The sequence below is a fragment of the Mustelus asterias genome, chromosome 17 (genome assembly GCF_964213995.1).
Source record: "Mustelus asterias chromosome 17, sMusAst1.hap1.1, whole genome shotgun sequence".
In the NCBI taxonomy this organism is placed as follows: domain Eukaryota; kingdom Metazoa; phylum Chordata; class Chondrichthyes; order Carcharhiniformes; family Triakidae; genus Mustelus; species Mustelus asterias.
This window is the reverse complement of record NC_135817.1, coordinates 71,519,560-71,541,738: the sequence shown is the minus strand read 5'-3', so window position 1 is coordinate 71,541,738 and position 22,179 is coordinate 71,519,560. Positions and strand designations below refer to the sequence as shown.

The 22,179-nt window shown below is 43.2% G+C and overlaps 1 protein-coding gene across 1 annotated transcript in view; it reads left to right on the top strand.

Annotated features, from left to right (window-relative positions):
- LOC144506080 (ATPase MORC2-like) overlaps window positions 1–17,084 on the top strand; it is a 40,832-nt gene extending 23,748 nt beyond the window's left edge. The window contains exons 10-15 of the mRNA XM_078231896.1: window positions 1,025–1,104; window positions 2,879–2,955; window positions 9,270–9,361; window positions 11,714–11,857; window positions 14,663–14,817; window positions 16,933–17,084. Of these exons, the coding sequence (XP_078088022.1) occupies window positions 1,025–1,104; window positions 2,879–2,955; window positions 9,270–9,361; window positions 11,714–11,857; window positions 14,663–14,817; window positions 16,933–17,084 (700 nt within the window). The remainder of the gene's footprint in view (window positions 1–1,024; window positions 1,105–2,878; window positions 2,956–9,269; window positions 9,362–11,713; window positions 11,858–14,662; window positions 14,818–16,932) is intronic.
- The last annotated feature ends 5,095 nt before the right edge of the window (window positions 17,085–22,179 follow it).

The following is a 22,179-nucleotide window of genomic DNA, read 5'->3' as shown; positions in this document are numbered from 1 at the left end:
TATAAAAGCAGGGAGGTCTTGCTGCAACTGTACAAGGCACTGGTGAGGCCGCAACTGGAGTACTGTGTGCAGTTTTGGTCCCCTTATTTGCGAAAGGATATATTGGCCTTGGAGGGAGTGCAGAGAAGGTTCACCAGGTTGATACCGGAGATGAGGGGTGTAGCTTATGAGGAGAGATTAAACAGATTGGGTCTGTACTCGTTGGAGTTTAGAAGGATGAGGGGTGATCTTATAGAGACATATAAGATAATGAAGGGGCTGGATAGGGTAGAGGTGGAGAGATTCTTTCCACTTAGAAGGGAAACCAGAACTAGAGGGCACAGCCTCAAAATAAGGGGGGGCCGGTTCAGAACAGAGTTGAGGGGGAACTTCTTCTCTCAGAGGGTAGTGAATCTCTGGAATTCTCTGCCCATTGAAGTGGTGGAGGCTTCCTCGTTGAATATGTTTAAATCACGGGTAGATAGTTTTCTGATCGATAAGGGAATTAGGGGATATGGGGAGCGGGCGGGTAAGTGGAACTGATTCGCTTCAGATCAGCCATGATCTTGTTGAATGGCGGGGCAGGCTCGAAGGGCCAGATGGCCTACTCCTGCTCCTATTTCTTATGTTCTTATGTACTGTATCTTACAATCTTCAAAATTAAGTGAAAAGTAAAGTTTATTTATTAATCACAAGTAGGCTTACATTAACACTGCAATGAAGTTACTGTGAAAATCCCCTAATCGCCACACTCTGGCAACTGCTTGGGTACACTGAGGGAAACTTTAGCATGGCCAATGCATCAAACCAGCATGTCTTTCTACCGTGGGAGGAAACCGGAGCACCCAGAGGAAACCCACGCGGACACGGGAAGAATGTGCAAACTCCACACAGTCAGTGACTCAAGCCAGGAATCAAACACAGGTCCCTGGCGCTGTGAGGCAGCAGTGCTAACCACCGTGCCACCATGCCGCCCAAATTAAGGAGGACTAACATTGGAAAAGTGACTTTGATGTTTAATTGATATTCTTTGCTTTCTGTATAGGAAGTATATTTATCTTTCCAAGGGGTTCAAAGTACGCATTTCAAGAGAGGTAAAGGAGGCAGAACTTGCTGTTAAAATAGGTAAGGATGATTGCTAACTTGATTCTTTCGAGAATAATCCCATCAGTTAAATATCAATGACCAGCTCCATTGTTTTTAAGGGGGAAAATCGCTACCAACTGAGTGACCTTTTTCCCTTAAATCCATTTAATTTCAATGTCAATTCACTGTGACTTATAAATAAGCCATTCTTTGATTCATGATGTATTTAAAAGAAAGATGAAATTGCAATCTTGTCATTCCCAATTATACTTATTCTCATAGGTTAATTTTACATGATGTGTGAAAGAGCTCTTACACTTGCATGTATTTTTCCAGTAAAAATTTACAATACTTCACCCAAGCACCCACTTGTTTGCATGAATCTAAAGAATATATTAGCAGGTTAATTATTCACCAGGTTCAGTGTCAAAGAATAAGAGCTGAATTAAATCCTCTCCAAACCTGACCTTTGCACATGCCAAATTGCTTAATATTGATAAAGTAGGGCAGGCTATAGAAAATTTTCTCCCTCTCTTGCCCAGGCTGAGCAGAGATCAGGAATTGAAATTGGAAAGTTCTGGTTCATAAATTACTAACAAACATGCAGTGCAATTACTCACTAAGTTATTAGGGGCCTTTCCTTCTTGAATTTTGTTGCCGTTACTTTAAGTTCTGCTTATTCCTACTAACCAACAGTAACTTTAAACTGTTTTCATTATACTTTTGTTCCTTTATTAGTTGATGTGGAATTAGATAAAAAGTAAGGTTGATGCTGGATAATCAATGATAAGTGTCATTTGATTTCTTTGTCATTAGAACTCACCAAATGCTTATTGCATCTGTCCTCTATTATTCAATTATTTTTCTCTTGTGGGAAGTACTATGCACATTTTATCTCATGGCACCGATTAAGATACACAGAATTGGAATTACACTCATGAAAAAGCTGAGTTTGAAAGCAGAATTTACACATTACTTCTAAAACACTGATAATGTTTTGAACATAGAGCTAACTGTTGAAACATCTTAAACTGTTCAGACAAGCACCAAGACCTAGTTTGGCTGGTGGAGAGAAGGGCATTCCCCGTCAGATTTTTCATGCACGCCCAAAGTCTCAGCCCCATCACATGTTGCCCTTGACACGGCTGTGGGAGCGATGAGTCGATCGCAAACGTCTTTGTGGAATGTGCCTTTGCAAAGAAGGCCCGAAGAGAGATACAGTGGTACGGGTCCCGAGCAGCTCTGTGACGCAGGACTCTGTGCTCTACGAGCTATTCCCGGGAATGCACACCAAGATAAATATCAATTGCTAATGGAGGGTCATCAACTCAGTGAAAGACGCCCTTTGGTTTGCCCGAAACCTGTTGATCTGCCAGTGCAAAGAATTGTCCTCCACCGAGTGTTGCAGACTGGCACATGGCAACGTCCAGGAGTATATGCTGAGGGATGGACTCAAGCTTGGGGCAGCAGCCGCCAAGGCACAATGAGGAAAGGTCATCGTGTAAGACCAATGTACACCAAGGGGCGAGTAACTGGAAAAAGCCCTCGGACTAACTATAATCTCTGTGTTTAACTCTATTAAAGCACCACAAAGTGCAATTTGACAAATGTACATAGTTTGATAAAGAATTTTGGACTTGTATGTAATGTTTAGATTGGACAGAGTGTAATATTTTGATCTCAGGGGAAATGTAAATATGATCACTTTTTACTGTTGTAACAATCAGAAATGTTTCTGTAAAGTCTTTCAGATTATGTATGAATAAAGTATATTTTTGAAATAAAAAAACAATTTCTGAATTGGTATTTGCAGCAGAGGAAAATATGCAGGAAGCCAAATTTAAAGTGAAGGAGTTAGAAAAGACCTGTGACAGGACCATGGAAGCACAGGTAAACCAATCATTTTTGGATGCATTTTTGTTTATTAAAGCAGTGATCATCTTTCCTTTGTATCTTTCTGCTTAAAAAAAAAAGGAAGATGTTGATTCTATATTGACTTTAGGTTTCAATTGATTGTGATATGTCCTACACAAAATTAAAAGTAAAACATGTGCTATACCATAGAATCACCTACAGTACAGAAGGAGACCATTCAGTCCATCGAGTCTGTACTGACCACAATCCACCCAGGTCCTACTCACGTAACCCCACACATTTGCCCTAATAATCCCCCTGACACTAGGGTCAATTTAGCATGGCCAGTTAACCTAACCCACACATCTTTGGACTTTGGGAGGAAACCAGAGCACTCAGAGAAAACCCACACAGACACGGGGAGAAAATGCAAACTTATCACAGACAGTGACCCGAGGCCAGAATTAAACCCGGGTCCTTGGCACTGTGAGGCAGCAATGCTAACCACTGTGCCACCGTGCCGCCCCAGTCTTATTCAGCGATCCACAAAGCCTTTTTGTGTAGTGCATGGTGCAATTGTTGAAAATGCTGGTCAGATGAGTTCTCCGGGTCCACTTGTTTTTTCAGAAGGAACTCTTCAAAAGCCAGCAAAAATAACAAAACATACTCCAACTTGTAAATCAAAGAAAGGGTTTAATAAAGAAACTTCATTACTCCAAACTTGGGGCCTCGCCCTGGGCCAATCCAAGTGCCCCACAATTCCCAACAGGTTCTTATTTATAGTGAATCAGCTGGTCAGCTGACCATCACATCATTCTGTAATTGGTTCCATGGTTTACTGGGTTAGCTGACACTTACAGCTTGTTACTATTGGTCACATTACATCTGATACAAAGTTGTCACCAGTTACATTCTAACAGATACCTTTTTTTAATTTTTTTTCAAAATAATGTAAGACAGCTATCCTCCAGTATTCTTAATAACTTTCCATTACCTGCACTCTTTTTTGTAAAACAGTTGGATACCTGTAGATTTGCACCAACCCAGCTAAGCTTGAAAACTTCCTTGTTGTCCAGCATTTGTTTAATGCTAGCCAAATCAATTCTTAGTCGCTTTTCTGTTACACCTTTTGTTGAGTGAACATTGTCCCGTAAAGACCGATTAGAACATAGAACATAGAAAAGCTACAGCACAAACAGGCCCTTCGGCTCACAAGTTGCGCCGAACAATTTCCTTACCTTTGTCCATGTAACATTCAATTGGTACTTTCTTACCCTATGTGCCCATAAAAAAAAATTCTGTTAATGTGTCAGACAAATATATCCCCATATCTAGCGCCTCCACTAACTCTAGGGTTTCAGCCGCCAATGTACTTTTGACTACCCTTTTTATTTTTTTTGCTTCCCAGGCCAAGGGGCAACATTTTCCTTCCTTACCCACCAGGAATATTATGAATCCAGCACCCCTTGAATGTCCATCTGATAGATCGGCATGTGAAGCATCACTAAACACAACCAACTTCATATCATCCAGTTCTCCTAGTGCTGGGAATTTAATTACACACTCCTCTAACTTTAACTTTTTAAAAATGTTTTATCAGCCTGCAAGATCTCTCTGACTGTGGCGCGCCTCAACATATTACTGAGCTCTAGGACATTATAGCTCCCATCCAGTCTTGTCTGTGTGCATAGCCAATTTAGCTGTCCTATCGTACTTCTCAACAATTCTGTTTCTTTTTCGTTGTCCCGTTCCTCTTTTTCCATTGACCTTTCTCTGGTGATGGGAATGGGATCAATATTGTTTAGATATCCTTGTTGACTCATCGTTACACCAGATGTACTTTGTCGGATATCAAGACCAAGATATCAAAGCACAAGCTGTTTGACTCCCTGTTTTAAATTCTGTTTTCAGCTTCTCAATTATCCTTTTTTTAAACTTCTTCTGTGTCACCTCATAACAAATCATCCACATGCGTCACAGAAATTCCAGCTAATTCTCCTTTAGCCTTCCAGTAAAACATTGCTGATCTGCTTTTAATTAGACTCAACCAATCTTCAGCTGTACAGATTGTACAGAGAAATACCAAACCCTTGAAGCATCAGTTAACCCATGTACACATGTGTTCATTTTCCACAAATGTCCCTGTGTATTACCTGCTTCTTTGGGTGACCTCAAAAAAACTTTTCTCTGAAGTGTTTCACCCTGCAGAAATGCTGCTTTGATATCCATTGATTTACACATCCAATTATTAGATGCTGGAACAGTGAAAAACATTTTCATTGTCACTTTCCCTGCTGTGAGTGAATCAACCCTAATGTCTCTCCCATCCAAATGTTCCTCATACACACAGGCTACTAATCTGGCTTTAGCTTTATACATCCCATCTTGCAAAACTTTCTCTGTGCAAACCCGCCTATGAGACAAAGCAGGCTGCCCTTTATCTGGTATCTCGGTGTACACCCCAAACTCTTTCCTACTGTCCAGCTCTCTGTTTGGCCTCTCTTACTTCCACGAACTCCTGCAGCTATCAATACTTCCTTATCCTGGGGGCCTCTACTCCTATTGCTATTATTGGTTTGATTCTTAGCCTTCCTCGTTAAACTCCAGCCTCTACTGCCGTGTCTGTTTCTGATATCCATTGAGTTTGTGTCTTTAAATGCACTGTTTGTGAACAGAATTCCCACTCACCTGAAGAAGGAACTTAAGGCTCTGAAAGCTTGTGGCCTTTGCTACCAAATAAACCTGTTGGACTTTAACCTGGTGTTGTTAAACTTCTTAATGTCTGTTTCAGTCAGGGTTGCTTCTCGCAGACCGCTCATCTCTGTTGACACAACTTCGGTCACAGATTTGTGACTTTTTCCTAGGTTCACGAATGCTTACTGTCTCATCCTCAGGGCTTAGGTCTTGCTTTTTTTGCTTCCATCTGTTCACCCCATTTTCTCAATCTATAGCTTTGGCTTCTTGCCCTCGCTCCTGGATGTTGAGCCAATGTTTGTACTTTCCTGAGGCCTTTCCTGCTTTCCAGATTATAGTAGCATCTCTCCACTCACTTGACCCTTCGGGTATGTATGATACCACTGTACTACTTTGGGTAGCTGAACCTTTTAAGTAGCAGCTTCATCCCCTGCTTCACTGGTACTTTGTTGATTATCAGATTCCCTCTCATCTATTGTTGACCGATCCTCATAATAACTCAAGGTATGTGCATGTGAGGTACAAGGTGCCTCCTGCCCTTCTGCATCTTGTTCAGATGCTCCAAATTCAGACCCAATTCCCTCTGCTCTCAAAGAGTGAGCTTGCACTGTCTGGTCACCATGTTGTAATATAACCACCTTGCTGTCCGTTCCTATCACTTTCCCGGGCCCTTTCCAAATCTTTTCTGCCCTCTCTTTTATAGTAGACCCTATCCCCTTTCTCAAAGTATACCCCCGATGGTCTTATGTAATGCCTTAGGGCCCTTATTCATTCTGAAACCTCAGCCTTAATGAAGGCCTTTCTCCCTGCATGCATAGCGTTTAAGTGTGCAGGAAACATGGAGCAAATGCTTGTCCCTTCTAGTGCCGGAGGAGCATCTATTAATATTGATGGCAACTTTTGGATTCCTCCCGTATACCAACTGGTATAGACTATAGCACCCCCCCACCACCACCACCAACTGTAAAGAATTTTTTGCATGCACTGCCCATGCTAATGCAACCTGCAATTTACAGCCCAGTTGATCTGCCAAACTTTTATGCAACATGTCACCTATAACTGCGTGATTCCTTTCACAGAGGCCATTGCTGAATGGGCTCTCTGCTGCAGTGTGCATTATTACAATATTTAAATTTTTGCACATATCTTGAAACTTATCATTTGTGAATTCGCCCCCATTGTCCTTAAAATTTAGACGGTGCCCCCAATCCTGTTCCAATTCAGTGGGTCATAATTTTATCTGTAATGGTCTTTTTATCTTTGCTGTAAATCACTGTGGATATGCTAAACCAGGTGGCCATGTCCACGAAGTGCAATAGATAAACGCCTTTGTCCTTGTTCCATATCTTTAGATCCATCGCCACTATATCATTGCAATCTCGTGCTAATGATAGACTCACAACTGGACGCAGGGGTGTCCTACATTTTATGCAAATTTCACACTGGGCTGATATTTGTTCTATGAGATCATTATATCCTTTGTCCAGCATATCTGCATCCTGCAGCAGTGCTCTCAGTCTCTGTGGTGCTGGATGACCAAACTGCATATGGAGTTTCAGAATAATCTTCTTTTTGTCCGTCATGCTCTTGTCTGTTAGTGTCTCTAATGTGTCACAAATCCTTTGGTCTGTTAATTTCAGTTCACTTAAAGGAAGACAATAATGGCCAGATCTTGTAAAATGTAGGTCCGCATTTCCACCTCTGCCTTCCATTGCTGATATAGTTCGGCATCTGAAAAGACAGGGAGATAATCAGATCCCACTGGTTTACTTCTACCTTCGCCATGGTCATAGCACTTCTTCAAAAACAAACTCCAAGTTACGATGGGTTTTCCTCTGCTACCAATGTTTCTTCAGAAAGAACTCTTCAAATGCAGACAATAAAAATATAACATAAGATACTTCGACTTATAAATCAAAGAAAGGGTTTAATAAAGAAACTTCATTACTCCAAACTTGGAGCCTCATCCTGGGCCAATCCAAGTTCCCCCCACAATTCCCAACAGGTTCTTATTTATAGTGAGTCAGCTGGTCAGCTGACCATCACATCATTATGTAATTGGTTCCATGGCTTACTGGGTCAGCTGACTCTTACAGCTTGTTACTATTGGTTACGTTATATCTGATACAAAGTTGTCATCGGTCACATTCTAATATCACTAGCTCCGATTGTGAATCGCAATGGCCTGAAAAAGTGGGAATCAGTGCAAAAAAAGCCAGCGTGGCCTTCCCAGGTCATGCAGCTGGCCCCAAATGGGTTCCCATCCAGAGCGAGCGGGAAGCCTATTAACATTCAAATACATACATTTGAATATAACCAGCAGGCTTGCAGCATAACTCAAATGGCCCTCTCTATTCACCCACCTCCCCAGTGGAATATGCACTGGGCTGCCTTTGGTGCAGGTCCCCACAAGGAAGGACCTGGCACATTGAGCCCCGAGGGTCACAGAATCATAGAACCATACAGCGCAGAAGAGGCCCTTTGGCCCATTGAGTCCGCAACGACACATTAGAAACACCTGAACTCTCACCTAATCCCAGCTACCAGCACTTAGCCCATAGCCCTGAATGTTATGATGTGCCAAGTGCTTATTCAGACATTTTTTAAAGGACATGAGGTAACCTGCCTCTACCACCCTCCCAGGCAGCACATTCCAGACTGTCACCATCCTCTGGGTAAAAAGGTTTTCCCTCACATCCCCCTAAATCTCCTGCCCTTCATCTTGAACCTGTGTCCCCTTATGACTGACCTTTCAACAAGGAGAACAGCTGCTCTTTATCCACTCAGTCCATGTATCTCATAATCTTGTACACTCGATCAGGTCTTCCCTCAGTCTTCTCTGCTCCAATGAAAACAAACTAAGCTTACGCAACCTCTCTTCATGACTTAAATTATCCATCCCAGACAGCATTCTGGTGAATCTGCTGTGCACCCCATCCAGTGCAATCATATCCTTCCGATAACATGGCGACCAAATCGAGGAAGCCCCACCAACCCCTCAGCAATGAGGCATCCTTCTCCCCCCACATACCATCCAGGCATGAGGTATATCCGACTGTCCCCCCCCCCCCCCCTCCCCCCCTCACCCCACCCCCACTCAGCCTCTATATGCTCTTTTTTTATATGGAAGTCTTATCAAAACCTTAACACAACAGATCCAATGTGCATGCCTTCAGAATTTAAATTGTCCTATTGTGTGAAACTCAACATTACAATTAAATCTTCACTAGGTTTGCTTCAACTGCATATGATGCATTGCCAGTGAAATCCCAGGCAGCTTCCTGCATCAAGGATGGCGCAGATCTAACAAGGACAGAAAAGAGCAGACAACATTGTTCTCCCTTCCACCCCGGTTATCTACTTTCCACATTGCCTCCTAAATGCTTTCCCTTCTGTGCTCCCACTCATTCAAGCATAAAGAACGAGAGGTGGCAGGAACAAAGAAGGAACAACAATCCTCCCACCCACCCCACACACACCTTGCTGGCATGAGGGTGACCCAACCCAATGCAAAAAGACAGAGTTGAATTATTTTGCACCCAATTTAAAAAAAGACAAATTTGGAAATGTTCTCTTTATAGAATCTATAACTTGCTAACAACTAAGTATTCTTTTTCCTTTTGTTTTCTCACTGATTTAAGATGTTCTCTTTGTAGAATAGATCTAAGGTCACCAATGCTCATAGCAGATTCTTAAAGTCACAGACAGACGTAGACCGAAAGAAGAAACTGTATCAAGAAAAGTTAAGGTATTCTGCCATTTGCTTGGAAGTTCACTTTGCATTTAATATTGATCAGTTTGTACCTCTAAATGCTGGGGGAAACTATCCCCGTAGAGACTGATAACATTAAACAAAATAATTGAATTCCCAGTGGCTTAAAAGATTGCATGACAAAATTTCAGGTTTGAAGGCATTTACTGTATAAAAAAAGCAACTTCAATTAAGCACCATTTAGTAGGCATCTAATACTCTAAACTACAGAAAAGATGTCTCCCCTCTATCCGTAACATGACGAAAAACATCACACCATAGTTATATTTCACTCCCCGCTTTCCACAGAATTGCCACTTACAGGAACCTGTCCAACATCAATCCCAGCTTCCAATCAATTTGCTTCTTCCCATTTCATCAAGCTGTGTCTGTCAAAAGGCACTACTCTCAATTTTGGAAAAGTCCTGATCTGAATACCAGCAATGCAGCCCACTCCAATGATTCTAACCCACACTCCCTCCGCACCAGGATAAATTTTCTGGATTCCTTAGATTGCCACAAGACAGGTCTCTGACCAGAGACTGTTTACCTCCCACATTTCTACTTGGTAGATTGCAGAATGGACAGGCGCTCCTCTAATGCTGACCATACAGCATTGCAGAAAGCACAGAGAAAATTGAACAAATCCTGCCCCTTGTGATCAATTGATATTTTTTGAGGTAGACATGTTAAACGAAAGTAATGAAAGAGAAGCTGACACTAACATCTCAATTAACTTGGCTTGAAAGGAGTGTCCCATTGTATATCCTGTGATAATTATGTATAAATAACAATTTAAAATGATAAAAGAGTGTTTGTTTCTAGTCACTGATAAAAATCTTAGTGGTTATTTGTCAAAATATTCATGTCTTCTGAAGTTTTTCCTCAACATTAAATTCTGATAAGTGTCTCACAAGTTAGTGCTTTATAGCATTCTGTCACACTCTAGTGGCAGAAAATGGATATTACAGATCTTCAAAGAAATGGATGTTTGGTTTAGTCATTCTTTATTTTGTTCACATTTTACTAACATGAATATAAATTACTCTATCCATTTTCTGAACATGCCTTTTGTAGGGCTTTGCACATCCAATGGGTCAATTCACTGAACAGTTGTTTCTGAGGTTAATAGGTTCAAGGGAGACCAGTTTCAAAAATCATTTTCAATTCCTTTTGCTAGTCCTCCTTTCAGGGATTCAGACAAAACAGTTGACTCTTCAATCACAAAATCTGTTTCCCTTTTAAGTAAAACAAAAATGCAAGTTCTTATGACAGTCTTGAGGCTCTTTTCTGTTTCATGAATATGATAACTTCTGTTGCCCTTTCATACACTCATTAGTTGTCACCTTGGACCTGAACTTTTATGCTTCCCTTCCCTTTTTTACTGCCATGTTTTCTATCCTTACTTCCATATACGCTCACCTATTTTCTTGTTTATACCCCATTTTTTCAATCTCACCTCATCACTGAATCCACACTGAACTAACTTTCCTCTGTTAATCAAGACTTTCATCTGACATCACTTGCTTACAACCTCTGTAGATTGATATCTCATACTCAACCCTGCACAGTGGGTTTTCTGGACCTTGAGAAACCCGGTGGCCAGAAGGAGACGTGGACTCCTAGATCCAGGAGGTAAATGCCTTTCCACTTACCTTCTGGATCCAACTTACCTGCTTTACCACCATCATCAACACTGTGCCCCACACCCACCGCTCACTCAATATAAATGTACTATGTTTAATGTTTATTTTAAACATGCAATGGTTAAGTTAATGCTACAGTGCATTATTTTCCAATTAAGCATTTCTAAAAATAATTCTGAATTTTGTGCCTGATATCTTAAAAGTACCAGTTTTCAACTTTGATATAATTTAATGTGTTGGCACAGTGGTTAGCACTGCTGCCTAACAGTGCCAGGAACCTGGGTTCGATTGCTGGCTTGGGTCACTGTCTGTGTGGAGTTTGCACATTCTCCCCATGTCTGCGTGTGTTTCCTCCAGATACTCCGGTTTCCTCCCACAGTCCAAAAATGTGCAGGTTAGATGCATTGGCCATGTTAAATTCTCCCTCAGTATACCTGAACAGGTGCCGGAGTGTGGCGACTGGGGATTTTCAAAATAACTTCATTACTATATGAATGTAAGCCTACTTGGTCGATGCAGGCTTGGAGGGCCGAAGGGCCGATTCCTGTGCTGTAATTTTCTTTGTTCTTTGTGACTAATAAATAAACTTTAACTTTATAAAGATGATAGAAAAATCTCATTGGACTGGTAATTTGTTACATTGTGCAATGGTATGTTAAAAATAGGAATGAAACATATAACCTTTCACCTGCCATATTTATAGAGCACTGAAGGACTCACATGAACTGACTTTTATTTTTGGAGTGAACATTGAGAAAAGAAACTTGGATGGAATGTTTATTTACAACAACAGCCGCCTTATCAAAATGTATAAGAGAATTGGAGTACAGCTGAACCGTATGTTAAGGTATGTTTCAATGTTCTGCAAGAAAATTTACTTCTCTCAGAATAACACCAAACTCTCCATTTTAACAAATACTTGAAAAATTGACAAGTGAAGTAAAAGTGATGCGAATTATAACTGAAAAGGAATACATAAAGTGTGAAAAATACTAAACACTCGAGGCCATAAATTGGTCCATTCCTCTCTTTGGGTTGGTGGTTATTATTCACAACCTGCCCAGACCTGTTGAGATGGAGGTAAGCAGCAGACAAATTTGGTGCTCCCATCTCAGTTACCTCATTCTAAAATTAGGCCGAGCATCTCCTGCACTGCTGGCTGCCCTTGCACTGAACAACTGAACAAAATGTTACAACCTAGTGGTACAACCAGCCTTCTATTAAAGACAACCTGTCCCTCTGAAGCTACAGCGAATTATGGAGGCTGCTGAGTGCTAATGCTGCAATTACATGCAAGGAAAATGGAACAGCAGGGTGGAGAGAGGGTTCCAGGGTCATGGATGTAGTGCCAGAAGTCTTTAGTGGTGGAGGTGGCCATGAGGAGAGACACCATGATTCCACAGTAAGCCTTCAAAGACTAGTCTTGGAACAGATTAAGGACAGGTGGCAATTTGGTGTTTGGCAGCATTCCCACAAGACATCTAAGGGATTCACACCGGTAGTCAAGACCAGTGGCTACGTCCTCACAGGACATTCCCGACTCATCGCTCCACCAGCCTCTCATAATACTCAATGCATCACACCCAACACCCATAATACTCAATGCACCACACCCAGCACCCATCAGTCACCCAGCACCAGCCTGTGGCAGTCAGGACTCTTGCTTACCATCCAGATATTCCACCTCACACCTACCAATGCTACCATCCTCACACCCACTTCACAGCCTCCTTGGCAAGCATATCACTCATAGGCAGTGCAATTCCCTCCATCGTTAAAGGGAATGATACTCTTCCCTTTAATTTAATGGACTAAGTAGTTCACGATAGAAGGACACAGAGCAGAACCAGTGGGAGTGGTGGCAGGTGGGTCTGCATCTCCTGAACCCTATCGAGGAGATGGCTCCATCTAATTGGACAGAGCCTGTGTCATCAAGCATTGCTGAGAACAGTGGGAATGATGATATGTTCCTACTTCATGCACATGCTAAACTTCCAGCTCACCTTCATCATGCTATCTGGCATAATGAGAAAGCTACTGATCTTGTCACCATGAACCCCTTCCTTCCCACTACCCTCACCCTCATCCCAAACTTCCCCTTTTGATTTTCTAATGTCAGGCACAGGAATTGCCACCTGCCCAGCCACAGCAGTCCAAGGAATAGGAGAAAGAGCAGCAGCACAACACTGATGAAGAGGCCTGTAAGTTGATGACTTGCAGCTACAAGTTCAGATACTGGCATTGCATGTAGCTGGCAGGCTATTATAGAGTTGAGATCAGCACGTAGTGAGTCATTGAGTACGAAAGGTGGGCAGCCAGGCCAATGAAAAGGTTGGAAAGCTTTTCAATAAAGTCCCACACAAGAGGTTAGTAAACATAATTAGAGCATATTTGCAAGAAATATGGATTGAAAACTGGTTAATGGACTGAAAGCAGAGAGGAGGAATAAATAGGGTCATTTTCAGGTTGGCAGGCTGTGACTAGTGAGGTACTGCAAGGGTCAGTGCTTGGACATAGCTGTTCATAATCTGTATTAATTATTTGGATATGGGGATGGAATAAATATTTCCAAATTTGCAGATGACACGAAACAAGGCGAAGTTAAAGTTTATTTATTAGTTACAAATAAGGCTTATATTAACACTGCAGTGAAGTTACTGTGAAATTCCCCGAGTCACTACAGTCGACGCCTGTTCAGGTCAATGCACCTAACCAGCATATCTTTCAGAATGTGGGAGGAAACCGGAGCACCCGGAGGAAACCCACGCAAAGACGGGGAGAACGTGCAAACTCCACACAGACAGTGACCCAAGCCAGAAATTGAATCTGGGTCCCAGGCACTATGAGGCAGCAGTGCTAACCACTATGCTACCATGCCGCCCCATGAGTGTGAGGAGGATGCAAAAATTGCTAAAGGGAATTTGGAGAGGCTATACATGTGGGCATAATATAGGCAGATGGAATACAGTGTGGAGAAATACGAGGTTGCCCACTATGGTAGAAAAAACAGAATTACGGGGTACTTCGTAAATGTGAGTGGGAGGTGTTGAAGTTCAAAGAGATTTAGATGTCCTTGTTCATGAGTTGCTGAAACTAACATGCAGGTACAGCAAGGGATTAAGAAGGCAAATTCTATGTTAATCTTTATTACAAGAGGACCTGAGTACAGGAGTAAATATGTCTTATTGCAACTGTATAGAGATTTGGTGAGACTGCATGAGGAGTATTGTGTGCAACTTGGGTTTCCTTGTGTAAGGAAAAATATACTTGCCATAGAGGGAGCAAAATTTGGAAATTGGATGTCACATTAGCAAAACTGAGCTATATTGTGATAGCACTACTTAAGTTTCTTCTTACACAGGCAGGAAATGTCCATGTGTGTGCCCTTCTTAACTTGGTATGCCATGTGAGTGGTACGGAAAGTGCCTGTTGGCACACCAAACATCCTCAGGTGGGTGTTTAGCTTCTATTGTGCCATCTCCAGCAATGTTATAGACCTTTTGTGATATTGGTTTTTGAAGTATTATGCAATGACTAAGTTAGCCAGGCACTTTGAATTTCTTCAATTTTGCAGTATCACTTATCTCACATTGATGAATATGAAGCAGAAGATATGTTCTGTTTATTATTTACCCTGAATGTATTTTCTTAGGTCATGTAGTGGTGTTGTGGGTGTTGTTGATGTGCCCAGTGTGATGATGGAACCTACTCATAATAAACAAGATTTTGCAGATGCCAAGGAATACCACAGCTTGCTTCGCGTTATGGGTCAGTTCCTGCTTCAGTATTGGAAGGATCTTGGCATTGGTAAGAAAACTGATTGATTTATTCCACCTATACAAGCTCCAACCAGGTCTAATCTGCCTACATTATTGTGTTTGCCACTTCTAGCTGATGAAAATCTGACATGTTTGGAGGCAGCTTCTGTTTTAAATGGGCAGCTGACTAGGTGAATCACAGATATAGGGTTGGGGGTGAGGGCACTTCTGGATCCAGGGTTCCACAACCATTTTTGCAATGATGGAGAGGCTCTTCATCTTTACAAAAATTCAGGCTTACAAACATCTTTAAGTCACTATGATTGGATGACTTTAATGGAGTCTTGTGTTCTTTGCCACCCAAGAAATGCAATACAGAATTCTTCCTTGTTTTTACATGTGCTTTAAATGCGTATCATATATGGACATTCTGATACTTAAAATGTGCTGAACATTGGTCAGACCCCATCATTCAGATTTGGGCACCAGACTTCAGGAAAGATGTATTGAGTTTGTTGGGGATACAGCATTCATTCACCGGGATGATGTCATGAGGACAAGTTGCGTAAACTTGGTTTGTATTCACTTAAGTTTAAAATTTTGAAGGGTGATGTAATTGAGGTATTTAAAATTGATTTGACAGTCGCTATTTCATATAAATAATAGAATCATCAAACCTCTACAGAGCAGAAGGAGGCCATTCAGCCCATCGAGTCTGAACCGACCACAATCCCCGTAACCCCACGCATTTACCCCACTAATTCCCCTAGTACTAAGGATCAATTTATAATGGTCAATGTGCCTAATATGCACATCTTTGTTGTGGAATACAGAACAAGAAGATATAATTGGCAGCCCACCCATCATAGTTAAATAGATAATCAAGGGTCAATTAGGCTTCCTGTCAAGTCTATAAACCCTGATAATACACTGCCCACGCCATAAAACAACAGGCATGAGCCTGGGGCAGGAGTGGGCAGCCCAGTTTTTTAAGTAATCTGTTCAAATGGCAGGAAGGAAGGGAGGTGTGGTTCTATCTCTGGGGCCTGCCATTTGCCGATTGATAAGGGATTCAGAAATGTTGTGGGGGTGGGGCAATGTCTGTGGGGGGCCAGGGGGAGGCATTATCCGGCCCGGGAGGGATGTCACAGGGGAGCGATATTCTATCACTTTTTTCTGCGCATGCACAGTAGGAGGCGCTGATTGGAGCTGCAGGAATTTGGGTGCGTTAAGCCCCGCCCACAGGCTTGTGCCGCGCGATTCAGACTCGCTGATATTTCTTCGGGCAGAGTGTGTATGGGGGCGCCAGAGAACGGGTCTAAAAGTCAGATCTGAAACACTCCCAGTTTCAAGTCCGCCCAGCACTTAGAATCAAAATGGTAAAATAGGGCCCATTGTCTGCATTTTTTTCCTTGGTTAAAATGGTCCTGCCTGAGATTCAGACAGTTTATTTATTTAGTATCATAAGTAGCTTCACATTAACACTGCAATGAGGTTACTGTGAAAATCCCCTCGTCAGCACACTGAGGAAGAATTTAGCATGGTCAATTCACCTAATCAGCACGTCTTTCAGACTGTGGGAGGAAACCAGGGCACCCGGAGGAAACCCACGCAGACACGGGGAGAATGTGCAGACTCCACACAGACAGTGACCCAAGGCTGGAATTGAACCCAGGTCACTGGCGCTGTGAGGCAGCGGTGCTAGCCACCGTGCCACCCTTTTGGTTCCTTGTTGAGAATTATATATAGAACTACATGTTTTGCCAATAAGTTGAAAAAGTACATAACTCAATACAACAATTGAAACAATAAAGTTTCTGTTTGTACAGCTGAATATGTTCTGTTTAGATGGTGGACAGACTTTGGGGAGTCAGGAGTGGGGGGATTGTTGGCGGTCAGTGATAGTAATGCCATTGTATGTGATGGGGAGATGGTTGGATTCTCTTTTGATGAAGACGGCCATTGCCCATTACATGTGGGATCAAGAGTTCCCATTGATCATACTGAGCAATGTGGATTATATTACCATACATTTGTTTATAAATTGGCACAGTTTGATGTTAAATTACAGCATGTTTGTATTGCTTATTTATTCATAAATCACATGTAAATGCTTATTTTAGCTTAGAATGGTAATGTCATTCTGACATGTTTGTGTTTTCAGCCCAAATGGGAGTTGTGAAATTCTGGAATGAGTTTGGATACTCATCAGCAAACTGGAATTTTCCACCTTCAAATGCACTCCAGTTTAAGAGAAGACGTGCCATCGAGATTCAAGTTATAGTACAGTGTGGCAAGTACCACTTATTTGCATAAAAAATAGAAGCAGGAGTAGGCCATTCGGCCCTTCAAGCCTGCTCCTCTATTCCTTGTGATCGTGGCTGATCATCAAATTCGGTACTCTGATCCCCCCTCTCCCCCCAATATTGACATAGGGAAGGACAAGATATTGGAGGTATTGGCAGCCTTAAACGGGGAGAAATCTTCAGGTCCAGATGAATTGTGCCCAAGGCTGCTGTGGGAGGCAAGGGAGGAGATTGCAGGGGCTCTGACCCAAATTTTCAATTCCTTTCTGGCCACGGGGGAGATGCCAGATGACTGGAGAACAGCTAAGGTGGTTCCACTGTTTAAGAAGGTTCGTAGAGATAAACCAGGGAACCACAGACCAGTGAACCTCACGACAGTGGTAGGGAAACTATTGGAGAAACCTCTAAAGGAGAGCATCTATCTCCACTTGGAGAGGCAAAGCTTGATCAGGATGGTCAGCATAGCTTCATCAGAGGGAGGTCATGCCTAACAAATTTGATTGAATTTTTTGGGGAGTTGATCAGGTGTGTAGACGTGGGTAGTGCAGTTGATGTAGTTTAGATGGATTTCAGCAAAGCCTTTGACAAGGTCCCAGATGGAAGACTTGTAAAAAAGGTAAATTCACATGGGATACAGGTTAATTTGATAAAGTGGATTCAAAATTGGCTCAGTTATAGGAGACAGAGGTTGATGACAGAAGGCAGCTTTAGTGACTGGAAGCCAGCGTCCAGTGGCAAACCACAGGGATCTGCATTGGGCCCTCTTTTATTCGTAATTTATGTAAATTACATAGATGACTATGTGGGGGGTAGAATTATTAAGTTTGCAGATGACACAAAGATTGGGTGGGTGGTTAACAGTGAGGCGGAGTGTCTTGGGCTACAAGAATATATAGATGGAATGGCCAAATGGGCAGATAAGTGGCAGATGGAATTTAACCCTGAAAAGTGTGAGGTGATACACTTTGGAAGAAGTAATTTGACAAGAAACTACTCAATGGATGGTAAGATACTAGAAAGCTCTGTGGAACAAAGGGACCTTGGTGTGTTTGTCTGCAGAGCTCTGAAAGCAGAAGGGCATGTTAGTAGGGTGGTGAAAAAGGCATATGGGACACTTGACTTTATCAATCGAGGCATAGATTATAAAAGCAGGGAAGTCATGTTGGAGTTGTATAGAACTTTGGTGAGGCCACAGCTAGAGTACTATGTGTACTGGTTGCCACATTATAGGAAGGATATGATTATGAGGAGATTCACCAGGATTCAACCTGGGATGGAACATTTAAGAAGAGAGGTTGGATAGGCTTGGGTTATTTTCATTGGAGCAGAGAAGACTGAGGGGGCGGCCTGATCGAGGTGTACAATATTATGAGGAACATGGACAGAGTGGATAAGGAGCAGCTGTTCCCCTTAGTTGAAGGGTCAGTCATGAGGAACATAGGTTCAAGGTGAGGGGCAGGAGATTTAGGCAGGATGTGAGGGAAAGCCTTTGTATCCAGAGGGTGGTGACGGTCTGGAATGCATTGCCTGGAAGGGTGGTAAAGGATTGCCTCACATTTTTTGGAAAGTATCTGGATGAGCACTTGGCACATCATAATATTCAGGGCTATGGGCCAAGTGTTGACAGATGGGATTAGGTGGGAGTTCAGGTGTTTCTAATGTGCTGGTGCAGACTTGATGGGCCAAAGGGCCTCTTCTGTGCTGTATAATTCTATATCCCTTAATCCCTCTAGGCCCGTGAGCTATATTTAATTCCTTCTTGAAATCACACAACATTTTGGCCTCAGCTACTTTCTATGGTAGTGAATTCCACAGTCACCATTCTCTGGGTGAAGAAATTTCTCCTCATCTCAGTCCTAAGAGTCCAACACTGGCGTATCCGTGACCGGGACCTCAGACATGCCACCCACTTACTGTTTTTGACCCATCCACGCCGGAGTCTGGATGGCCACCGACCAGCAAAGCCAAACCACAGTCCGACAATGACCCGGAACACCCGACCGTGCAGACCTATCTACCGGCGCAGGGACCACAAGCAAGGCAACAAATCGTCCATCCACACACCGACCAGTGCGAAGAACCACATTGGACACAACTATACCCTTAACACTGCAAACTACTATCACCGTCTCCCAGGCTCAAAAAGAAGCAGACACTCCAGGAAGTGTGGAAAACATGCAGGCCTGCAGGTGACAGTGAAACAACATGGTCCCAAGGCCCTCCTCCCCAGCTTACTGCTTGCAAATGTCCAATTTCTGGAAAACAAACGAGACAAACTTAAAGCCAGACTCACTTTCCAAAGAGAACTGAGCAACTGCTGTGTGCTTTGTTTCACGGAGACATAGCTCAGTCTTGCTTCACGGGACTGTGCCCTACAACCAGAGGGCTTCTCAATCCATCGAATGGACCGTACAGTGGTCTCAGGCAAGGCTAGGGGAGAACAAACAAAGAAAGAACAAAGAACAGTACAGCACAGGAAACAGGCCCTTCGGCCCTCCAAGCCTGTGCTGCTCATTGGTCCAACTAGACCATTCGTTTGTATCCCTCCATTCCCAGACTGCTCATGTGACTATCCAGGTAAGTCTTAAACGATGCCAGCGTGTCTGCCTCCACCACCCTACTTGGCAGCGCATTCCAGGCCCCCACTACTCTCTGTGTAAAAAACGTCCCTCTGATATCTGAGTTATACCTCGCCCCTCTCACCCTGAGCCTGTGACCCATCGTGATCGTCACTTCTGACCTGGGAAAAAGCTTCCCACTGTTTACCCTATCTATACCCTTCATAATTTTGTACACCTCTATTAGGTCTCCCCTCATTCTCCGTCTTTCCAGGGAGAACAAGCCCGGTTTACCCAATCTCTCCTCATAGCTAAGACCCTCCATACCAGGCAACATCCTGGTAAACCTTCTCTGCACTCTCTCTAAAGCCTCCACGTCCTTCTGGTAGTGCGGTGGGGTCTGCTTGCTAATCAACATCTCGTGGTGCCTAGACGTAGCAACACAGCCGAGTTTCTGCTCCCCAGACCTAGAATACCTTATGCTAAATGCTACCCCTACTACCTTCCGCAGGAGTTCACCTACGTTAGCCTGATGGCAGTTTACATTTCACCCCATGCGGATGTGAAGATCGCACTGGACGAAATATACACCACTACGAATAGCCTTGAGATTAAACATCCCGAGGCCTTGTTCATCGTGGCTGGGGACTTCAATCAGGCAAAGCTCAAGAGTGTACTACCAAGTTACCATCAACATGTCTCCTGTTGCACCAGAGGCTCAAACATCCTAAACCGCTGCTACACAAATATCAAACATGCCTACCGCTCTATCGCCCACCCACGCTTTGGTAAATCTGACCACAAGGTTGTGCTCCTACTCCCAGCTTACAAGCAAAAACTGAGCAGGAGAATCCATCAAAGAAAATCATGCAATATTGGTCTGAGGAATCGGATGATCTCTTACAGGACTGCTTAGAGTCAATAGACTGGTCAGTATTTAAAAGCTCTGTGACTAGCCTGAACAAGTACGCCACTACAGTAACTGACTTCATTAGTAAATGTGTAGAAGACTGTGTGCCAAAGATGCAAACCCGTGTGTTTCCCAAACGGAAACCATGGATGAACAGGGATATCCACTACTTGCTGAAGTCTGGGTCCGAGGCATTCAAGTCAAGCGACCCTGACCTATGCAAGAAAGCCAGATACGATCTAAAGAGATCCATCAAAGATGCCAAAAGACAGTACTGAACCAAGCTAGAGTCCCAGGCTAGCCACACCGGACCCTCGCTGACTATGGAAAGGTCTGCAGGACATAACAGGCTACAAGATGAAGGCATGTAAAATTGCTGGCTCCAACGCACCCCTCCCTGATGAGCTCAATGCATTCGATGCCGGTTTTGAGTAAGAGGTCAGCGAGAGCATGCCCTCCACCCAGGAAGCCTCGGATGAACCTGTATCTGATGTCACATTGCAGATGTCAGAGCAGCTTTCTCAAAGATCAACCCAAGGAAAGCGACTGGCCCAGATGGGGTACCCGGACGAGCACTCAGATCCTGCGCGGATCAACTGGCGGGGGTATTCGCAGACATCTTCAAACTCTCTTTATAACAATCTGAGATCCCTATCTGCTTCAAGAAGATGACCATCATCCCGGTATCTAAGAAAAACCAAGCAGTGTGCCTTAATGACTATCATCAGGTGACTCTGACATCCATCATTATGAAGTGCTTCAAAAGATTAGTCATGGCACGAATCAACTGCAGCCTCACGGACTGCCTGGATCCAGTCCGCAACAGGTCGTGGGGCAGATGCCATCTCCCTGGCCCTGCACTCAGCCCTGGAACACCTAAATAACAAAGACACCTATGTCAGACTCCTATTTATTGACTACAGCTCAGCCTTCAACACCATTATTCCTGCGAACCTCATCTCCAAACTCCATGGCCTGGACCTTGGCTCCTCCTTCTGTGAGTATCCTGAACTCCCTAACCCACAGACCACAGTCAGTAAGGATAGGCAACAACACCTCCTCCACGATCATTTGCAACACTGGTGCTCCACAAGGCTGTGTTCTTGGCCCCTATATATACTCCTTATACACCTATGACTGTGTGGCCAAATTCCCCTCCAACTCAATTTTCAAGTTTGCTGATGACACCACCGTAGTGGGTCGGATCTCAAACAATGACGAGACAGAGTACAGTAATGAGATAGAGAATCTGATGAACTGGTGCAGCGACAATAGTCTCTCCCTCAATATCAACAAAACGAAGGAGATTGTCATCGACTTCAGGAAGCGTGGTGGAGAACATGCCCCTGTCTACATCAAAGGGGACAAAGTAGAAATGATCGAGAGCTTCAAGTTTTAGGTGTCCAGATCACCAACAACCTGTCCTGGCACCCCAATGCCGACACTATAGTTAAGAAAGCCCACCAACACCTCTACTTTCACAGAAGACTAAGGAAATTTGGCACATCAACTACGACTCTCTCCAACTTTTACAGATGCACCATAGAAAACATACTTTCTGGTTGTATCACAGCTTGGTATGACTCCTGCTCTGCCTAAGACCGCAAGAAACTATAAAAGGTCATGAATGTAGTCCA